General features: G+C 45.2%; 3 protein-coding genes and 1 pseudogene across 4 annotated transcripts; 1 reads left to right on the top strand and 3 right to left on the bottom strand.

Annotated features, from left to right (window-relative positions):
* Window positions 1-851: 851 nt before the first annotated feature.
* On the bottom strand, window positions 852-3,359 carry LOC125523879 (uncharacterized). Its single transcript, XM_048688940.2, has 2 exons — window positions 2,370-3,359; window positions 852-2,267 (listed from the first exon to the last, which is right to left on the bottom strand). Exons 1-2 carry the CDS (start codon window positions 2,458-2,460, stop codon window positions 1,849-1,851), a joined length of 510 nt encoding a protein of 169 aa, XP_048544897.2. The 5' UTR covers window positions 2,461-3,359; the 3' UTR covers window positions 852-1,848.
* Window positions 3,360-7,179: 3,820 nt separating this feature from the next.
* LOC125522775 (uncharacterized) lies at window positions 7,180-8,325 on the bottom strand (annotated as a pseudogene). The gene is made up of 2 exons (XR_015611778.1): window positions 7,988-8,325; window positions 7,180-7,907 (listed from the first exon to the last, which is right to left on the bottom strand). The product of XR_015611778.1 is annotated as an uncharacterized LOC125522775 (transcript).
* Window positions 8,326-12,463: 4,138 nt separating this feature from the next.
* LOC125518171 (GDSL esterase/lipase At5g62930-like) lies at window positions 12,464-15,079 on the bottom strand. The gene is made up of 6 exons (XM_087531619.1): window positions 14,969-15,079; window positions 14,788-14,865; window positions 14,547-14,684; window positions 13,866-13,942; window positions 13,358-13,522; window positions 12,464-12,765 (listed from the first exon to the last, which is right to left on the bottom strand). The coding sequence occupies exons 1-6, from the start codon at window positions 15,077-15,079 to the stop codon at window positions 12,609-12,611; spliced, it is 726 nt and encodes a 241-aa protein (XP_087387745.1). The 3' UTR covers window positions 12,464-12,608.
* Window positions 15,080-16,648: 1,569 nt separating this feature from the next.
* Window positions 16,649-18,724, top strand: LOC125523596 (uncharacterized). The gene is made up of 4 exons (XM_048688618.2): window positions 16,649-16,804; window positions 18,008-18,106; window positions 18,249-18,410; window positions 18,505-18,724. The coding sequence occupies exons 2-3, from the start codon at window positions 18,013-18,015 to the stop codon at window positions 18,392-18,394; spliced, it is 240 nt and encodes a 79-aa protein (XP_048544575.1). The 5' UTR covers window positions 16,649-16,804; window positions 18,008-18,012; the 3' UTR covers window positions 18,395-18,410; window positions 18,505-18,724.
* The last annotated feature ends 3,280 nt before the right edge of the window (window positions 18,725-22,004 follow it).

The raw sequence follows: 22,004 nt of genomic DNA, 5'->3' as shown, positions 1-22,004 counted from the left end.
TACACATGCACCAACACACACGCACGCGCACACACACGCACACGCGCGTGCACACACACACACGCACACACACACAGCAACACACACGCACGCAGCACACACCCACATACACACACACGCAGCAGCACACACACAGGCAACACATAGGCACGCAACAACACACACACGCGCACGTACACACGCAGTAGCAAACACACACGCAGCAGCACACATGCACACACACATGCAGCAGCAGCACACATGTGCGCGTGCACCCACACACGCAACAGCACACGCACGCGCGCACACATACCATATGAGGAGCAAAATCGTCTTTTCAGGTGTCATTTAGACTCAAAATGAACGGAAGTGTCGTATAGGGAATAAAATTTAGGACTAGTGTCAAATAGGGAAGAAAAACTTTTCCAGTGTCAAATAAGGAACCAGATTTTAAGACAGTGTCAAACAAGGAATTTTCTCAATAGGTTTTTACCCAACATGTGTGGTAACATAATCTTCCGATTGGTCTACCACATCCAATCTAGGCATGACTACTGTTGTCGACATATCAGTTTTTTTTAATCTTTTGTCAGTTTGTAATCATTTGGATGTGTACATCTATGTTATGCAGAGACCACGAGCTGCTCATGCTTTGTATCTACTTCACCATACATTTTAAGTTAATAAAAAATGCTTTTTATCCGAAAAAAAGATGCATCCGATATATGGGATTTATTCTTTCTAGCTACTAATTCTACCACGGAGTCTGACAGAGACACTTAGCTAGCTTACTGAAACTACTACAGTCTCTACAGGCCTCTGTCTGATGGATGCAGCTTTTTCAATAAAGGATGGATTTTATTGACTCAGAATGAAGCATCAAGAAGATACAAACACAATGAGCGCACACCCGGCCTCTGCATAGCTAAGATGCACACAGCCGACACCAACGCACACACACATAAACACGCCGACAAATGGCAAAGTCATATAAGACCAAAGCTATGCCTAAGCGAGGAAAAAAAAAAGAATCCCAAACCGATCAAGATAGCGATTGACAAACTACAACAATGACCTTATCCGCACCAACATCTTTTGACACACCCTGACGACGAGAAAAGTTCTTCAACAACGCCTTCATGAAGGAAACGACACTCAGTGTCATCATCACCTGATCCAACCATCAAAGGCCAGATTCTAAGTTTTCACCCTGAAGAACAAGTCCAAGCTCCGAACAATGCCTTCAACAAGATAACGATGCAAAAGCATCGTCATTGCCAGGTAAAACCATCTCAGTTCAAACCTTGGTTTTCACCACGGAGCTCCATATTAGGTACTCGAGAAGCACCATCAAATCGAAGTCAATTGTGTTGTCACCATCACCTTTCCATGATCCCGGCAATTACATGCGCTAAAGCACAACGTCATCGCTGCACACCCATCCCTTTGCGTCAAGTCATCATCCACAGATTGCATCATGCCGTCGAAAACAAGCTGACCGAAGTGAGAGCGGCCAAAACTCATGAAGGAGCCTTCCGGCTGCATCCCACAACCACACCAATGCTAGTTGCCAGCAGCAGCCAATGATTATGGACAGAGGAACAATCAGTGTCCACCACAACCCACAAATCAAAGATCGGCGGTGCCGCCACACAGTTCCAGCTCCAACCTTGAGGCAATCACCACCGGGGAGCAGTCCGCTAGGCCAAGCCGGATCCAACGGCTTTAGCAGCACAACCCCGGTCAGGCCGGATCTGACACCCGTGCAGCCGCCAAGCCGAGCCTGCCTCAAGCGCCAGCGAACACCGGGAACAGCCAATTCCACTTGTGAGGAGGCGCATAGCTGATGGATGCAGCTACCTGCACCAGCTAGTTGTTGCCGCCGTTGGCATCGGTCAGGTCCATGGCGGGCCTCTCGATGTCCTCCCGGACGAACACCGCCTGGTCCAGCACCGACGCCGACCCGCCCACGCCTCCGTACAGGTGCGGTGGGACGGGATGCGCACCGCTGCCGCCGTGGGCGTCAGCGCCGGCATCGGCAGGGACGAAGACGCCCGTGTCCTGGTCGGGGACCCACGCCGGGTCCTCGCCGCCGTCCAGCGCGCCGCCGATGGTCTCGTGGCGATCTGGTAGCACCGTGGCCGTGGCGACGTGGTCCTCGCCCTGGAGCACCTCGACGTTCTTGCGGTTCAGCGCGGCCTCCACTTGCGCCCCGTTCATCGCCGCCGCCCGGCCATGGACGTCCCTGCGCTCCTCCTCACGCCGAGGAGTGGTCCTTGGCCCTGCTCCTGAAACACACCCATGCTGTCATGAATAAGTGGTAGTTCTACATCTAGGCGGCAAAAAAGAAGGTGGCAACGCCGAGCAAGGAGCAGGACGAAGCTGGTTACCTGGACTGGAGGAGGCAAGAAGTAGCGTCGGCCTGGCCTGGCTCTGGCCGGGCACCCGGCGGCCGGCAGCGGTCAGTGCTCGTGCAGCCATGGTCGAAACAGCAGAGCAGCTCTCTCTCAGATCGGTGGAGTTCCCTTCCCTCCTCGTGTGAGCTCAATAGAGAGAGAGAGAGGGGACAAAGCAGGACAGGAGCAGTACGAGTGCGAGCTTATCCGCTCTATGGTCTGAGCCTGAGATTGAGTTCTGTTAGTAGTAATCTTAACATGTATAGATTGTTAGCCGCATGCATACAGGAGCATGGATCACGGTAAGTTAGTCGGGCCATATTCAGTTGGTTGGCTGGCATGATGTGTCCAAATTATTGGCTAGCTTTGTGCATGGAGTTGTGAGTGGATTTGGTCATTAGAGGATAACCACTACGATGGAGTAGTGGCCGGTGTGTTGGCCGGATCGTGCGTGCATGGTTGCATGCAAGTTAGTTGGATTAGTAGGAGTTAGCAGCCGAGTGTGGCGGCTGGCCAGTGTGTGTGTGAGTCTTTTATACTGGTATTTAAGGTGATCAGGTGAATGAGAAAGAGCAGCCGAGAGGGCTGGGCAAAAATGTAGTGTTTGTGTGACCAAGGAGAAGAGCTCTCGGCAAAGCTGGTGCTGGTGTCTTCCTTGTCATGTGCGTATGTATGTGTTGAGTTTTCTCATTATGTATGTATTTTTGAGAGAAACTATAAATGAGAGTTGTGTGAGGAAGAAGAAGAAGCGGCGCTGCAAGAAGGCTGCGCCAACAAGTTCTTACTCCCTTTCCTGAACCTCGGTGAGCGGTGGCCTATTTATGTACTTCCCCGATGCAGTACAGGTGCCGGACAAGTACCAGTGGCAAGAGAGCGCGGGCCGCGGCGCGGGTCGCCGCGCCATTGACGAGACAGGGCAGAGCTGATGGTCGGCGATGCATGCGGTGGAAGGAAAAGCCATTGAGGTGGGATAATTAAAGAGCAGGAGCGGTGGCCTTTTCAATGCATTTTTTTACTTCATATTATAATATGTTCTAAAGTTTTGATATTTATATTTATTCATGGACGGAGGGAGCATGCTTGATCAAGTTTTAAAAAATATATTAATATTAATAATATCAAATTTGTAGTATTTGATCCATCATGAAAAGTATATTTGTATTTATTTTATCTGTATTGCGGATGATGATATTGAATTCTATAATATTGGTCAGATATACTCCCTCGTTTGTAGTGTTTCTAGAGGTTTTAATATGACCTGAAGAGCGAGACCTTCTGTGAGAGGGAGCCAGGGCTTCGCCTCCTCCTCCAAGAAAGAAAGTTAGGGTTCGTGCCTCTAGCCGGCGTCGTCACAGGTCCGCCTCGTCTTCGGTGGCCCTAGGGCGATGGAGGCGCGATGGATCCTGATAAGGGCCGACGAGAGGGTTCGGTTTTTAGTCGTTTTTTTCAATCTTGTTAGGGGTTGTGTCCTACTCAGGAAGGCGAGACGGCTGCGGCTTCCTGAAGATGGAATAAAGGTCTCCCCGCCTAGCCCCCGTTCCGACGGTGCGTCTAGCATCGTTGGTGGGCATGTGGAGGTGTTTTTTTAGAAAAGGAGGATGATCCCCGGCCTCTGTATCTGGGCGATGCATACAGCCACTTTCTTAATTATTCTCACAAGACCAAAGTCATACAACGGTAAGACTAAAGCCGCCATCTAAGTAACAAACTGTCGCTACACTATCCAGTTGATGAAGGGGCGCATATAGCCTAGACCTAATACCAAACAGACATCGCAGCCAAGCCTAACATCTAAGACCTGAGACCCCAACCTAGCCACTTGCCGGGTCTGGGGCACACACTGGTCCGGCGTGCTCTCAGAGGTCGCCGCCGCCAACCGCCGCCGCTCCATCTTCAGAACTGTACTGATGCATCAATCTTGTGTCTCCGGCAGATCTATCTTTGGTGGATTTGCTCGGATCTTGTCATTGTTCATCTACGTTCGTGTGTTCGGTTTGGATCCTTCCGATCTATATTATTTTTCATCGACGGTGGTTGCTGTTCTGGGGTGCTGATCCTATGAGGCCTTAGCACAACGACTTCCCGACTGTCTACTACAACAAGTTGTGCCCGGCTCCGGCGATGGAGGGGCGATGACGGCGGCGCGCCTTCGGTTCGCTTCGGTGCTTGTAGTTGTTGCTAGGTGGTCTACGGATCTGGATGTAATTTTTATTTCTGGTGTTCGTTGTACTGTCATGATTGAAGATGAATAGATTGGAAGTTTTTCCGAAAAAAATATGAACTAAATAGGATGTATATAGACTTATTTTAGAGTGTAGATTCGCTCATTTTACTCTGTATGTAGTTTGTATTGGAATCTGTAAAAAGGGGGCTTATATTTAAGAACGGAGGGAGTATATATTTGACTTTCACACAAACTGATGCACCTAATATTATGGAATGGAGAAAATATAACAAACACAGTGGACCCTGCCGATTAAAAACCCGAGAACGAATTTTGAAAAATGAGAACACATATACCAAATTAAAATTTATGAAATCTAACCGACTAAACTTCTTAGTTGTATATCCAACATATTTGCATCTATAAGTTTAGGGCATACTATCCGATTGCATTGGTTACTTCACCACGACACATTCTATCGAAGAACATATGCAAGGAGCAAATATACATAATACACATCAAAGGTATTTGAAATCATCATTTGTACCTCCATAAATTCGCGCGGAGCACCACAGTTAAGTTGATAAACAAAGCCTAGGAATTCGCGACTACCCCTAGATTTGAGTGAAGTGCATGTGAGACAAATATACGAAACACAAGTGTGGAGCTCCTAAGTACCACTCCACATGTTTAAGTTTATCAAATCTCTCTCGATGTAGATAACTCTTGGAGATCAGGGTAACTAAACTTAATATCTAAAATAAGACAACTAAACAGGGTAAACACAAAAATCGAGAATGAGCAATATATATACATGTGGCTCTAGTGGACCCTAACCCATCACTATATTTTCATTAAAGAAGTCGTCACTATATATGATAGACTAAGTTTGGAATGGCTCCATTTTTCATGGCTAGTGCCAAACATTCCGCTTAGTTTTTCTTATTTACATCTGCCATGTGTGCTACAAATGTCTACAACTACACCACTCATGGTAGAATTAAATGATCACAATAGTTGGCATGTGATGTTTGGTGCAGCAATGGTGATGTCTTCGGAAAAAAAGCACGATGTAGGTAACTGGTCGACCTCGTTTATTGGACAGATAGCGGATTCTATTAACTTGGTAGGGGGTGGGAGGAGGATGAAAAAGCGTGGGAGGAGAGCACCATTCGCATACAGGGTTAATGACATTCACAGTGACATAAAGCGATCTAGTGGGGGAATGGGATGTATTGGAAATTCAAGTTAGGGACACATCAATCAACGAAGTCCGGCAAGGAATAGTGAAACTAGTTAGAACTTTCACAGTTGTGTCTCTCATTACTTTAATGGGGTAACACTCGCAGGGTTTATGCTCAGTCAGTGCGATCCAACTGAGCAGCTTCTGCTATAAGAGTGTGTAAGAATGTTCTGAAACATCGACAGGGATAATTATGTAATTATGTTTGTCATTACTCTGCTGGTATAATTGGAGTATGGCAATATTGTGTACTCAATTTATTGCCTGATGGTTCACAATTCATGACATTGCTGTTAGTCACTAATGCTCTGTTTATCTTTGAGACAGCTGTATGCTTTGTTGCTTCTGCCCAGTTTGTGCTTCAAATCCTGAAACTGATTACTGGAACTGTCAATTTCAGTGTGCTACACATTGCTGATTTTGAATGTTTGATTTTTGGTGTTCCATTCATGTGCTTTCCTTCTGAACATCCGAATCCTGATTTCTTCAAATATTGCCAAATCTTAATGTCCTATCTCCAAACAGTCCTGTCTGTTAATGAATTGTTTCTTATTGTAGGCCCAGACATTACAGATTTGCATATAAAGTATGTAATTTTAGATGATTTCTGAGCATTACACAGCTGCATAGAATCTTTTGTTTTGTTTCTTGTATTTCCATTTGTATATGGTGTACAGACAAAATGTAGCATATGTTCCCTGAAAGTGACTAAATACATACTGATTATTAGTGAAGTAAACCGAGAGCCTGTGACATACAGGAAACATGCATTGCTTGATTGGTTGATGTACAATGGCTGTGGGTTGTCCCCAGTCCCCAGCATGTTCTCCTGGTGTCTCCGTCGGCTGAAGGTGTTGATGCATCTGAAGGTGTTGATGCATATGGCTGCTGTTTGGTTATCTGGAGCAGAGCAACTTCTGAGGATGCTTTTAAGTGTAGAAGAGCAAAAAATATGTACCGAGTAATTATTCTAGCATGACTAGAACTGTTAATTCCTACAGTTATTTATTTATTTTGGAAGACGACCGGTAATTCTAAGTGACCTGATTTCTAGTGTTGATTTTTTGGTGTTGCAGCAGTTAATGATTTTGGGTCTAGCATTTGGTTTGAATGTGCATTGCCTCCTCTATCCCAATTCTAATTTCTTTGAATTTTTCGCCCCCTTATTCTGAGGATGGTGTCTGCAGAGTCCGACTGTTCATCAATTCCGGTGCTGAGTGCTCGACTATAGGCCAGGTTCTGGGCATTGCTAGCCTTTACTGAAAGCTAACAAAAAGGTTGCATAGAATCTTTTGTTTTATCATCTTGTTTATTGATATCAAACTAATTATCACAACTAGATCAGTAAGCAAGCAGGTGAAGGAGTCTATTCTAACTATTGATTCTACCACGGAGTCTGACAGAGACACTTTGCTAGCTTACTGAAACTCTACTAGTACATGCACTCTGCCTCTGATCGACGCACCAGGTAATCCTAGTTGTTGCTGCCGCCGTTGGCATCAAACTGATTATCATCATTAGATCAGGAGGCAGGCAAGTGAAGGTTAGTCCTGCTGATTAGCAGCAGTGAAAGCTTTTTTCTATTAGTACAGACTTCAAGAGATGCATCCATAGGATTTATTCTACCACGGAGTCTAAACTACTACAGGTCTCTGATCGATGCAGCTACTTGCACCAGCAGCTTAGTTGTTGCTGCCGCCGTTGGCATCGGTCAGATCCACGTCCTCCAGCTCCTCCTCCCGGAGGAACACTGCCTGATCCAGCCAGCACCGAAGCCGTCGACCCACCCAGGGCGGCGCCTCCGTACAGGTCCGGTGGGGCGGGATGCGCGCCCCCGCAGCGGTCGTCAGCGTCGGCCTCGGCATCGGCGGGGCCGAAGACGCCCGTGTCCTGGTCGGGCACCCACGACGCGTCCTCGCCGCCGTCCAGTGCCCCGCCGACGGTCTCATGGAGATCTGGCAGCACCGTGGCCGTGGCGACAAGGTCCTCGCCCTGGAGTACTTCGACGTTCTTGCGGTTCAGCGCGGCCTCCACCGGGCCGTGGACGTCCCTGCGCTCCTCCTCACGCTGCGTGCTGGCCGAGGAGTGGCTCTTGGCCCCGCTCCTGAAACACACAGGATCGATGCTGCCATGAATGAGTGGTGAGGCAAAAAAAGAAGGTGGCAACGCAGAGCAAGCAGCAAGCAGCATGATAAAGCTGGTTACCCGGAGGAGGCAAGAAGAGGCGGCGTCGGCCTGGTCAGGCTCTTCTCCATTCCCTACGAAGCAGCCATGGTCGAAACAGCAGAGCAGCTTCAGATCGATGGTGTGTGAGCTCAATACAGAGTGGACAAAAGCAGAGCAGGAGAAGTACGAGTGCGAGCTTATCCGCACTGTGGTCTGAGCCTGAGCTCCAGCCTCTATCATCCAACTTAGCAAAATATACTTTAGTCCTTACCGCCGCTGACTGTATCTTATTAGTCTTGCTCTAAAAAATAGTATTAAACTAATAAACTCTTCTCCATTCCCTACGAAGCACATGTACTGGCTAGCCGGGTGGAACCTTTGTAGTCCGACACGTGTATTGAGACCGATGTCTTTGACATATTCCTGTGAAAAGAAACTACATGTAAACCTCATTCGTCGACACTCGACAGCAGACATCCCAGCAAGAAAATCTCAGCATCACGAAACAACATCGATGCAAAAGCTAATGAGAGCAGAGGCCGTTATCTTATGCATTTTCTCTCCGGCAAAATTGTACCAAGTGCTAAAAAAGGAAAGATCAGCATGTCTTTGACAAAATCGCATCAGCCTCAGCAACAAGCACCATCTGTGGAGAAGAAAGAGAAGAGAAGCCTCTTGAGATTAGCCATGAGACCTTTCTGGCTCCCTCCCTGATGACATATAAAAAATAAAAAGATTAGCCATGAGATGCTAGCTATCAAGTGAGCTAAAAGCACAGCAGCTGTACACCAAGAGGACATCTGCACGCCAGCTACTCTAGTGCAAAGCTAGAAGAAGGGTCTGGAAGATTCTAAAACATACAAATCCCTTCTTGCAAGGCACATATTCGGATGCCACGACAAGCTCAGAGTGCAAGTTAACACATCATGCCCATTCATGCTAAGATGGCAAAATATGCTTCAGGTTCAGTTCAAGCAAAATAATAGCACCTGTCCATTTGCCACTTGCTGAAGGGTATTGTTTGGCTGAGAGATGTGTGCAAATCCGAGCTTCATAGCAAACTCTCAGTTTGGTATCAGCAAGATGGACGCGTTTGGTAGGCTGCATATACCTCAGCCAGGCCCGCCCGGAAAGAAAATGACCCGTTTGGTTACCCGCATAGCACGAACATTAAAGCATCTTTGGCCTGCATCCAGAGGAATGCTCAAATCGGCCGTTTTTGTGGAGCCAGGCCCGCGCGATGCAACCCTAGACACGTGGGCGTTGGTAGTTGCACGCATGAGTGCGGGTGCGGTCCCGAGAAGTTGTTTCCAGACACGTCGTTTGCCGCCAGTGGCAGTATGTCCTCGTCCTCTCTATTGATTAACTGCTTTCGACTCGGGCTATATTAGATTAGAGCACGCAATTGAACAGTTAGGGAGGGGACTGAACACATCGGGGTGGAGGATTGCCATCAATCGATTCTGCGTCGACGTCTACTAGGGTTCGTAGGCTATTTTTTGATTACATCAGGGTGGGGATTGCGGTACAAAGTTTCTTGTCTAGCCGCGGCGAACCTCATCGTCTTGGTCAAGAACGATGGGTCTTGCACGGTCGCTTGCCGCCAGTGCCATAGCCACCACCTGCACCTCATTGTTGTCGGCCTCCGGTGACTCGAACGTCCTACTCCAGTACGGCGTGGCACGCTGGTCTTGAGGCGCCTTCCACTGACTATACTTGGCCCATCTTGCCCGTTGTCCAGCGTCGCTAGAGTCTGCCTGATTCATGGCCCAGCGTAGGATGCCCACTGACATTGCACCCTTGGCTAGACAACACCTTCGCCGTGACCGCATGAGTTCCTGTTGCTCTTTCCTTGTTGGTTCTTACTTGGAATTCGTTTAAAAACTTATCGTACTATGTTCATTTAAAACTTGTGTTGCGTGGTTTAAACTTGTGATGCGTCGCTAGAGTCTGCCTAATTCATGGCCCAGCGTAGGATGCCCACTGACATTGCACCCTTGGCTAGGTCCAAAATCAGCGTCTTCAGCTCGTCCATCATAGCCTTCTTCATCACCGCATCGACCTCCTTGTGCATGCCATCGATGCTGCTGAAGTTCGAGCACACCTCCATGGTCACCGAGTGAGCACCCAAGGAAGAAGGCCCTCTATCCAATGCCCCAGGGGAAAGGGTTGGGGTTGGAGTTCATGGCGAGGGAGAGATGGTGAAACAAAGAGGTGGAAGAGGAGAGGTGGTAAAACAGAGAAGGTTTGTGTGTGGTGCTGGGTTAGTAGGGTGGGTTAATATAGGAGTGTTATGCCGATATGAATGAATGCTGACCATTGAACGATTCTTGTTCATAATGCGAATGGAGAAGGGCAAGGAGGTCGATTGTGCCTCCATTTGTCGAAGTGTCGATGCAAGATCACCCAAGCCCCAAGCAGAGGAACTATGGCCACTACCATCAAAAGTCAGGAGCAAACCACTTCTGCAAAGGTTATCCTTGCTCCAAAGCTGGAGAGTCCGCCATTGCCTCTGGACTTCACAAAGTACTTCCCCGCCATCCTTATAGAGTTCAAGCTCAAGACGAACACCGGCTACGCATGGAGGGTGACGGTGAGGGTGATCAATGGCAGGGTCATCCTTGATCAGGGTGGGGCCACCTTCGTCGTCGTTCACCAAATCATGATCGGGTACATGTTGACGTTCAAGCTGCTGACCCCCGACACCATGAAGGTGATCATCTTCAACGACAATGCCGTGGAGGTAGTCACCAAGTGCAAGGAGCACGACAACACCTTCGTCGTGACCGCATGAGTTCCTGTTGCTCTTTCCTTGTTGGTTCTTACTTGGAATTCGTTTAAAAACGTATCGTACTATGTTCGTTTAAAACTTGTGATGCGTGGTTTAGACTTGTGTTTGTGCTTAAGTTTGTTCTGTTTAGTGTAGGTCTTTCCATCCGTGCCTCTGGTAACCTCAACACATCAAGGAGGAGGTTACCACACAATCGTCCTAAATGTAACCAAACAATCAGACTTGTGTTTCCCCTCAAACAAGTCTGCAACCAAGGATGTGTTTGGTTACCTGCATTGATCTTAGGCACTTTGCATACTTGTCCCAACTGGGCCTGGCTAAGCATCTGCATGAAAAAACCAACATTTGCATGTCGATTGGTTGCCTGCATCCCCTGTAGCCTGCATGTGCCGAAACCACATGCCTGGTATTTTGTTGCGGAGTTGTTTGAGGGGAAACACAAGTCGGGTTGTTTGGTTACATCCAGTGCAGTTGTGTGGTAACCTCCTCCTCAATGTGGTGAGGTTACCAGAGGCACACATGAAAAGAACTAAACTAGACATAACAAACTTAGGCACAAACACAAGTATTAACCATTCATCACAAGTTTTAAACAAACATAGTACGATAAGTTTTTAAACGAAACCCCAAGTCTTAAATCAAGAAACAACATGGAACGGGCGACAGGAGCTCAGGCGGTCACGGCGAAGGCGTTGTCGTGCTCCTTGAACTTGGTGATCACCTCCACGCCCTCGTTGTTGAAGACGATCACCTTCATGGTGTCAGGGGTCAGCAGCTTGAACGTCAGCATGTACCCGAGCATGATCTAGTGAACGGCGGCAAAGGTGGCCCAACCCTGATCAAGGGTGACCCTGTCATTGATGACCCTCACCGTCACCCTCCATGCGCAGCCGGTGTTCGTCTTGAGCTTAAACTCTGTAGGGATGGCGGGGAAGTACTTTATGAAGTCTAGAGGCCATGCCAGACTTTACAGCTTTGGAGCAAGGATAGCCTTGCAGAATTGGTTTGGTCCTAACTCCTGATGGTACTGGCCATAGCTCCTCCGATTGGGCTTGGGTGATCCTGCCCCGACACTTAGACCAATGGAGGCACAACCTCCTTGCCCTTCTCCAATGGTGGAACGACCTCCTTGCCCTTATCCATCTACATTATGAACAACAATCAGTTCAATGGCCAACATTCATTCATATCGGCCTAACGCTCCTATATTAATCCACCCTACTAACCCAGCACCGGACTCAAATCCCCTCCATTTCACCACCTCTCCTCTTCCACCTCTCTGTTTCACCACCTCTCCTCGTTCACCTCTCCCTAGCCATGAACTCCAACTCCAACCCAACCCTTTCCCCCTGGGGCATTGGATGGGGGACCTTCTTCCTTGAGTGCTCGCTCGGTGACCGCAAGAAGTTCGAGCACACCTTGTGCTCGAACTTCAGCAACATCAATGACATGCACAAGGAGGCTGGTGCGGCGATGAAGAAGGCTATGCCGGACAAGCTGAAGACACTAATCCAGACCCAACCAAGGGCACAATGTTAGTGGACATCCTGCGTTGGGCCATGAATCAGGCAAAATCCAGTGATGTTGGACAATGGGCAAGATGGTCCAAGTACAATCAGTACAAGACGCCTTCAAAAGTTTGCAACACCATATAGCCATCAGCTCCGTTTCGAAAAAAATATAGCCATCAGCTGGCTGTACTACTAACCATGCTTTGAGGGGGTAAAAGAGGACACGAAACCTCACGATTCAAAAGTTTGCAACAAAAGGAGAAGTTAAACTTGAGCAAATTGAAACCTCCAAGAGTCCAGACACACCGGAAACAAGCAGTTCAAACTTCAACATTAGACAGCCCTGAACCACTTAACTTCACTGGAAGGCCCTTTCCGGATGAGTTGCATCGATTTTGGAATGATGAGGGAAGTCAAGCTGCATAACTTCAGCTCTCAGACCAGCACCTCTCAAGGTTCGGACGACCTCCTTGTGGACCAGAGCGTTTCCTTCCGGTGTCAGATGCAGTCCATCACTAGAACATGACCAAAACAGTTATTTCTCTTAGCTATCAAAACAAATGCAGTAATGTATTTTTCTAGGGAGCTTATGTTCATATGTACAGGTAACAAACAGCCACTTGTGAGGTCTCCAACAGCTAAGATGGTTCGTTGACAACTTTCTTTGGAAGGACTTTTGGTTAAATTAAGTCTTCCCAATTCCCAAGTATATGAAAGATGATTAATGCGACCATGTTATCCTAAATCCTGTCAAAAAGGCACAGTAATACACCACCCTACGACGCATCAACTTTAGTGGTAGAAAGATATAATATTAATGCAGTTGATGTGGTTTAGGTTTTTTGAGCTACTATCTAGCATCCATGAGAGAGAAAATGCAACCGGTTAAAATCAATATTAATTTCAAATAGAGAACTTCAGTATAGATTTATATTTGAAACAAAATCATCTATTCAACAAATGTATGCTTAGTCAATTACTAGGAAGCTACAAATCCAAAAATCCAAGTGGCAAATATTTTAAAACCCACCTTGATTGATACCATGTAGAGAAAAGTAAACAAAATCACCATTCAGAAAAGGTAAATAAAATCTGAGATAGAATTACCTCAAGTGTAGTTTCTGCCAACCTTCAACTGCTTGCATCTTTGACCAAATGTCAACACAGTGTACACCCATTTCTTTGGCAAGTTCTATGCATTGACCTGCATAGACACCAGCCATTTCATTTGTCCTTTCTGGGAGCCTTCTTGGATCGTATCCATAAAGTGATCTTGAGGAGAAAACACAAATAATCAAAAACTAACAAATTACATGTAATGTGCTCAGTAAAGCTTGTGGAAAATGAAACATGCCAGTCACTGCACACTTTAAAAATAACATTTTGTAACTCCATTGTTCCCACAGAAAAAAGTTACTCCAGTATGTAGTAGCTCCATAGTAGACAATAGAGAGATTATATTAAGGAAAAAGTAAGCACATCACAACACAGTTCAGCAACCACAAACTATGTATAATGGCACAAAAGGTGTTGCGTTTCTTCAGTCTCCCTTTCTCTCAGTCACTAAATTTTATAAAACAAACATGAATAATTCAGGAAGAGAAGTGATGCCAACCGTGCATATCTTTCTCTTCCGTCTTCATCAACAGGAGGTGGGGTGATAAGCAAAATCACCATGGACTTGGAACAATCCTGTATTGATATGAAATGTAAGAAAATAATTTGAAGGACTAATACAACATATAGCCCCACAAATACTATTGAAAAATATAGCACTGCAATGGTAGATTCTCCTCAGTATGCCTAGTTTAACTAAGACATAACTCACATTCATTTTTAACAGTGCAGCAAATTTAACTATATGACAGACCGAGAGACCTTGAAGTCAATGCTACTGTAACATATCAACATTAATGTTTTCTGTTCCAATAGCACCAGTTATTCGGTAAAGGCACCCAGAGACCAATGAGTTAAAAATGACTGGCCATCAACTCTGAACTGGAGGTTCCATAATTTTTGTATGATAGATACCAAGTGCGATGTAATTACTGCTTCTTACTCTCCCAAGCCCTAGCGATCACAAGACACTACTGCAGTAACCGGTGATCCTAAGGAAGTCAATTCACAGTTCCACATATTTATACCGGTGATCCTAACTCCTAAGGCAGAGTAACAGCTAGTCTGAAACTGCTTCAAGTCAGAGTTCAAAAAGCAAATATATGCATTCCCCTTTGTACACTTAACACTTCGAACTACTCCTAGTTAGGAACAATGTTTTTTTTCGCAGCAAATTTACCTTGAGATGATTAACCATGGCTCTGAGATTCTCTTTAAACTCCACAACTGGAACATGGTTTCGCTCGCATGACCGTCCCAGAAGCGCCGCATCATTGGCACCGAAGAATACAGCCGTCGCGACGGGCGGTAAGCCATCCTGCATAGCGCATAGGGAGCATTCATCAATTCACCACAGATCAGTGTGCTGATCCCATAAATGTAACACCTGAGAAGCGGGATGCAGCCGGTCGTACTCGTACCAGGGGAAAGACGCGCTGCATCAAGAACATAGCCCATCTTGTGTTGTACCCACTGTAGCCTCTGACAACAACATCGGCCTGATACAGAAAAATTCACTGAATGAAGCAAGCAAGAAAAAGGGATTTGTGAGGTCGGAAGAACTTGAGCGAGCAATGGAAATATTAAAGTGGGAGGAGCTACGTGAGAGGGATTGGGATGGGATCGGCGGTGGGAGGAGAATGCAGCAGCTAGACCTCCTGACGTGCCGGCTGGCGGGGCCGCCGCCGAGGGGCGGGAACGGGGCGTCGCCATCGAGGCCGCTCAGCTACTACTTGCAGGCGGGAGTGCCGAGCGGCCCCTATAAATGGGGGCAAGGTGACCCGACGGTCGATTCGAGGGGACGCCGACGCTACGAGTTCGGCCGGCGGCGGCCGTCTCGCTTCTCCAGGTGCATTCATTTTTACTTGAAGTCTGTAAATATTTTTTCTTTTCTTTTGGTGGCCTAGTGAAAATGCTATTTATTTTTTCTTTAAAAACTGCATCTTTTTTTAAAGGCGTCCTTTTCCTTCAGGATCCATCAATAGTGCGCCGTGAGCAAAACTTGTTGTTGCCTCTGGCCCTCCGTCCCAGCGGAGCAATCTTGTAAACCCAAAATCTTGTAGAAGTTGTCTCGGAGGAAAATCCCGTCGAAAACGGCATGTAAAAACTCAGAAGACCACGAGTGTCGGTTCAATCCAGACAGATCCACCGGAGACCAAAAACCGGCTAGATCCTAGAAAACCCGTCAAAGACACACCTCCATATGCCTTTCGCTGGTGCTAAGCACACAAGTTAAAATATTTTTGATACAAAATCGTACTAAATCAAAAATACTTGCTTTGGGACGGATGGAGTACTAGAGTGCAAAGTGAGAGAGAAACATGCCTACTTATTTACAATAGTTAGCAATCCTTGATGCATTTTTTCGATCATTTCTAGTATTCTTCGTTTTTCCTCATAGGCTTTTCTTCCGGTTTGCAACCGATTTTTTTCATTCATCTTATTACTCTTTTTTCAGATTTTTTGTTTCATTTTCTTTGAATTGGTCTATCTTAAATGTTTTTCTATAATGTTTTTCTACATGATTTTTATAAAGACTTGTTAAATATTTTTTATTTCACATATGTCATGCATATTTAAATGTCATGATTTTTTATGACATATGCAAACTTCTAAATGCACGAATATAATGTTTGTCATACATGATTTGTTTACCATGGGAAGAAAATACATTTATACAACCATTCTTTAAAAATATTTTTATTTCAAAATGCATAAATAGTTTTAACATATGAGTATATTTTCTACACGTTAAAATTTGAAAATAATTGACTGAAATATATACATTGACGAGAGTGGATTAGTTTTGTTTTTTGAAATTGATTAACATATTTTTATGTCAAAATACGACGTTAGTTTTTTCGGAAACTAAAAATCTTGGTGAAAACCAGACATGTACGACCGCAAGCACCTTAATCTAAAGGGGCTTTAGACTGAATTGACAGACTCAAAAAAAAGGACTGAATTGACTGTACATATTATTGTAAATTCTTTCTCTGTTACAAATTATATTTTTAGGATTTTCATAATTCAGACATCTTTACATTTGACCAAATCTATATAACTTATTTTTCCAATTCCAAAGATATATAAGATATTTATCTTTAGAGTTTGGCAAACTTGAAGTTTAACCTTTTTTAGGGCTATAGTTGAAGTTTAACTTAGAACAAACCTAGAATTACCCCACAAGAAAAACCTAGAATTCAAGGCCCAGGTTTGATGGAAAAAAAGCCCAGGTAGACATCCCTAACAGGCCCACGTTCCGAGCCCGAGGCGGCCCAGCTACACCGGCCTCTTCTTCTTCCCCACCCCACGTCTTCTGTCTGGGGCATTCCAGAATCTTTCTCCCCTCTCGCTCTCTCCACCAACCAAGAACAGCAAGAACTCGACCTCGGAGCAGCAACGAATCCGCCGCCGCCCGGCAAAAGGGATCCAAAGGTAACCCCCGCCCCACAGCTCCATCCTCACCTGCCCGCGCGCGCCGAATCTGCAGCCTCAAGCTGCTTGCTTTACTTTGCTTCGCCGCCCGCTCTGGATCTGGCAGCAGCGTTCTTGGTTTCCCCTTCCGTCCTTAGCTTCCGCGAGCTGGATCTCGGGGATTAGGAGCTCTGGGAGTCGAGAGACCAGCTTAGGTTTTGCTCTCGCGGGAGACCCCGTCTGGATCTCGCGCGCCGGGTTCCCGTCGGCGGGGAAAAGGCTCGCGCCGTGCGTGTGTGCCCCGTGCTACGGCTGTAGCTCGCGCCGCGAGCTGCTGCTTGCGCTCGGGTTTCTTGCTCGGCAACAGCAGATCCAGAGTAGGATTCGCGTACCTCGGGCGCAGCCCCCAGGATGGGGGGAGATGAGCCAAACTGGCGCCTTGACCTTTGTGAAATGGGTTAGGTTGGTTCGCTGCCCCTGCCTGCTGTACGAGGGGCACGGTTGCTGGATCTTGACCGGAGCAGCGTGCACCTGCATAGCTCGCTAGTTTCCAATTGATAGATAAGGGTGAGATGTTTCTCTTCTCCCTAGGTTGGTCTGCTCCCCAGGGTTCAAGTGCTGAATGCGTCTCCGGTCTTGCTAAAACTGCTCTCAAGTGTATCCTGTCTGCGACAGTAAATGGCTCTCATTTCTGCTTGTTACAATGAGAAAAGCGAGCAGGTAGCCATGTGTTGCTAGATTGTTGGTTTGGTCTACCATGTTTTCTGCAAGTGCCTCAGTCCTGCAACCGAATGAGCCTAGTTTTAGGTTAGGTCACATTTCCGTGTTATCAGTGACTCATTGGGGCTCATGGATTGTTTGCATTTGGGTTCAGTTTTTATTAATGAAGGATAAAAGCCGGAGGGATTTTGTGCATGTTCCTATCCCCAAGGGTGAATTTTTATACTGAATGAGCTTGGGAAATGCCCATATATAATTATGATGTATGAAGTATATTGACAGATAACAGCTTTGCCTCATTATTTGCACGGTACTACTATGGTAAAACATCACTTTGGTCATCTGAAGCCTGAAGGGCCTACTGACGGATGTAGTTGGTAGAACCTTCTCATTATTTGCAAATGTTTCATTCCAAGCTTGGCAACTTTGATGATTTAAACCTTGAACGTTCTGTACAAGTTTCCTGCCTTCTGTTGCTAACTTTCTGTGTACTGAACTGTGCAGCTCCAATGGCTGGCAAGTACATCGTCGCCGGCCTCGTCGGCTCCTGTGTCATCTCGTATGCCTGTGACTACATCGTTTCTCAGAAGAAGATCTTCGGTGGTATGTAGTGTGTCCTGTCTCTGTAGTTCCTGTTGTGAATTCACAGCATAGTCAGCATTACACTCTTGGTGCTAAGAGAAGTGTTCAAAAACCATTTCCATTTGTGTTAATTATTCTTACCATGCTGTTACTCCTTGATCAGGCACCATCCCAGGGACTGTGTCCGACAAGGAGTGGTTGAAGGCGACGGAGCAGAGGTTCCAGGCCTGGCCCCGGGTCGCTGGGCCGCCGGTCATCATGAACCCCATCAGCCGCCAGAACTTCATCGTCAAGGACCTCAACCCCTGAGGCTCAAGATCTTAAGGTAGAGCAGCCATCTAGACTGAACTCGCTGCCCGCTAAACCTCCGCACCATTTTTCATGGCACTGATTCTAGATCTTCCACACGTTCGTTTCAGGTTTGCGGTCGGTTGGAACCTTTACCCTGATGGCGATGCCTGTTGCTAAATCTACCTATGTGTTCTGGCTGTACTCTCGAGGCTATTTTGTCTGTCGCAATAATTAAAACAACACTATTGTGTAGGGCACCGTGGTTATATTTCTTCTGAAGAACAGAAGAGAACCTAAAGCATACTTTTTGTCATCTTTCGTTTGTATAAACATCTGTTTACTTTTCAATTTGTGCTTGTCAGAGCATCGGAGTACTTGCCTTGCAAATTCAGACCCTTTTCCTTGCCTTGCAAATTCAGACCCTTTTCCTAACTCTAGACTAGGATCCAGATCGCCTTGGTCTTGAGGTTTCTCTTGAGTGATGCTCATTGCTTACGTTGGTAAACTTTTTTGTTAAAGATTCGGTTAACAAAATTGTGAGAGGAAAAAGTGCAGGTAGATTGAACTGCTAACTCTATTCTGGTTAGTTTTTGCATTGGTGTTGATTGATGATTGGTTGGCAGTTTTTGTGAAGGAGGTTCAGGTGCAGTTTCTGGCCTGAAACTTTTTAGCACCAGGATTTAAACCCTGATGGATTGGGGATTCCACTGTTCTTCTAACCATCCAAATAAAAAGAACATCTAAAAAAACACCATCCAACCATAGATTAGTTCGTGGCCTGAATTTTTTTCAATGAAATTAGTACTGATGCGAGGGGCAGCTTGTCAGCGGTACGTGTAAAAGATCTGCAATCTGTATTAAACTGCCAACATGTACTTTTAGTTGATTTGCTTTTCTGTCAGCAAGTCCAAAGCTCACATGTGCGCATGTCGCGTGTTTGGGTCGCATGAAGAAAAACATTGTTTATCTGATGCCTTACACAGCTATGTGATGAAATTGCAAAAAAGCTTGTGGAAAGAGGGAAGATGGATCAAACTTGTCGACGCATCAGCACAGCCGAAGTGTCACTCGGCAGAAAGGATGAGAGGTCCATCAACATTGCTCTGCTATGTGCAAAAGAGAGAGAATGCAGCTGAATGACTTGGCAAATGTTGGATATTATTTCAGTGCTAAGAAACAAGACTATGATCCGAACACACCATAAGCACCAAAATGTATTTCAACCGGTAATTAAGAGAAATACACTGAAAGTTAGTCATTTAGTGATAAATTTTATGACTATATCTATTACACAAAGACTTGGATGCTACATGAGCCTAAGCACCCAATGATTTCCAGTCCTACTATAGTTTTTCGTTGTGTTGTCATATGGATTTTGTATTTTCCATTTTCCATATGCTAAGGGTTTTCTCTCTAAATCATAGAGAATTGCAACATGTTCTGTAAAGTGGACGGAGCCAATCAAACAATGGCAACAACATCGTTTTTAAGGCCACATTGCTCGCCAAAGGGCTGCTGTGCTTCTTCTTGTGGTTTTTCATGTGACCTCAAAAAAACTAGCTCGATGAAGCCGCGTGGTACAATGTAGAACTTTCCTGATGTCTCATATTTCTAAGTATTACTAATTTCAAGAACATTATACGATACCAGAAGTTTGTCGAATGTTCTCCATGGGTGGAGGAAGGATGGAGCTTATGATGCCTATTTAGGCGAATAGTACAACGACGAGAGGGGTTGGCTTGCCATTCATTTCCACAGATTTCACGCAAGCATGGAAGACCTTACTGCTATTTATTGTACATCATGTGTGCGAGTTATCGGTATATCTTCGTGATACTCTTCTGTGTTTTATGATTATTTTTATTTGTGCCAATAGCTCAGTGCATATAGTACCTTTGTATGGTTGAAAGTTGTTGTATCATGTTCCACAAAACAAAAAGTTCTGCAAAAAAAAAATTGTACTACAATATTTATCATATTGAGCCCATATCGTACTTTAACTGTTTGTAAAGATGACTTCATATACTAGTGTTTTCTTTACTTTGTGGGGATCGTATAATGTGTTCAGCGAATATATTCAACTTTAGTTAGTTCCAGCAGTGTGTTCATGTTACTATAAGCAAAGCTTTGAAATGTTGATTTCAACTTTAGCTAATGAGTCATTGGAATGTATAATTCATCTCTTTTGAGACAACATAAGATTATATCGGTTAGGGATAAGTATATTTTTCGTCCCTCAACTCTTTCAGAAGTTTAGCAATGGTGCCTCAACTTCAAAACTAGCAAAACTTGGTCCCTCAACTTTTAAAACCAGATATGTTTAGTCCCTCAGGCGGTTTTCGCCTGGCATGAATAGTACATCGATGAACAAAAAATCCAAAAAATTAGCAAACATATTAAGAAAAATCTGAAATCTTATGACATCGAAAATACTTGGGTGCGCAAGGTGCGTGCAAAATTTTGTCCTGTTTCGACGTCCGAGGAGCTCAAGGCAAAAAACAAAAGTAAATCTGCTCTACAATGTACAGTAAATTAAAAAAAATTAAAAAATCTGATTTTTTTTTGCCGTTGAAGATGCTCGGTAGCGCAAGGTCCATGCATAAATTCATGGTCAAATAACATCCGAGGAGCTCGTGCTGTTTGGAAACCACCCGAAATGGCACGCACACGTACACTATTTTGTTTATTTTGCCACGAGCGCCATGGATATCATTTGACCCCCAAAAATTGGCACACGCCTTGCTCACCCAATCATCTTGGGTTCCGACAAATTTCAGGTTTTTTATTTAGTTTGTTATTTTTTAATTTACTGTTTATGATAGAGCAGATTTATGTTCATTTTTTTGCCGCGAGCTGCTTGAACGTGCAAACACGACTAAATTTTGCATGCACCTTGTGCACTTGAGTATCTTCGGCGTCATAAAATTTCAGAATCTTTTGATTTTTTTTGCTATTTTTCCGAATTTACTATTCTTATGTGTACTGTTCACACTGGACGAAAACCACCGGAGGGACTAAACTTATCCGGTTTAAAAGTTGAGGGACCTAGTTTTGCTGGTTTTGGTGTTGAGGAACCATTGCTACACTTACGAAAGAGTTGAGGGATGAAAAATATACTTATCCCTATCGGTTATTTGCATTGTACAATACATCTTGTCATTTTCACAAGTACTCAACGTGTTCAGCAATACATCTTGGTTCATGCCTTCATACGAAGTTCTATAGCTTTGACATGTAAACACGATTGTGTTGACTCAACAGTTATCCTAGAAACACATGGTACTGACCAAACTAGCTAGCAAGAATGTGGTTTGCCATGATGCTTTGGAACACAAACATACTGTGTAGTATGCATTATATCGATAAAACGAATTTTCCCTTTGCATATCACAAGGATGAAAAGTTGTAGTTGCCCATAAAAGCATTAATTCCTAGCTAAATGCCATGGTCCATGATGCTAATTAGATGATTATGTTAATTAATCAATATTGATTTGTCTATGTGGACGTAAGCGTGCCTAGCTAAGCCAAGATTTATAAGCTCCTAGGGAAACTGCGCACAAGAACATGAACCCAAAGCGAATCAAATCCACACCATGTCGCGCTGCCGCATCCTGCTCTTCTCCTCA

Source organism: Triticum urartu, chromosome 7A (genome assembly GCF_056163025.1).
Source record: "Triticum urartu cultivar PI428250 chromosome 7A, HENAU_Tu73, whole genome shotgun sequence".
NCBI classification, from domain to species: Eukaryota; Viridiplantae; Streptophyta; class Magnoliopsida; order Poales; family Poaceae; genus Triticum; species Triticum urartu.
This window is presented reverse-complemented; position numbering and strand designations above follow the sequence as displayed.

Bases quoted from the DNA above. Each gene is read 5' to 3' on its own strand.
- LOC125523596 (XM_048688618.2), top strand. From the start codon at position 18,013: ATGGCTGGCAAGTACATCGTCGCCGGCCTCGTCGGCTCCTGTGTCATC. The intron at 18,107-18,248 runs GTATGTAGTGTG...CTCCTTGATCAG, and splicing joins TCAGAAGAAGATCTTCGGTG to GCACCATCCCAGGGACTGTG.
- LOC125523879 (XM_048688940.2), bottom strand. From the start codon at position 2,460: ATGGCTGCACGAGCACTGACCGCTGCCGGCCGCCGGGTGCCCGGCCAG. The intron at 2,268-2,369 runs GTAACCAGCTTC...GGTGTGTTTCAG, and splicing joins TCTTGCCTCCTCCAGTCCAG to GAGCAGGGCCAAGGACCACT.
- LOC125518171 (XM_087531619.1), bottom strand. From the start codon at position 15,079: ATGGCGACGCCCCGTTCCCGCCCCTCGGCGGCGGCCCCGCCAGCCGGC. The intron at 13,523-13,865 runs GTTGGCATCACT...TTTCTCCTCAAG, and splicing joins GGAAGAGAAAGATATGCACG to ATCACTTTATGGATACGATC. The intron at 12,766-13,357 runs GTAATTCTATCT...GTCATGTTCTAG, and splicing joins TGGCAGAAACTACACTTGAG to TGATGGACTGCATCTGACAC.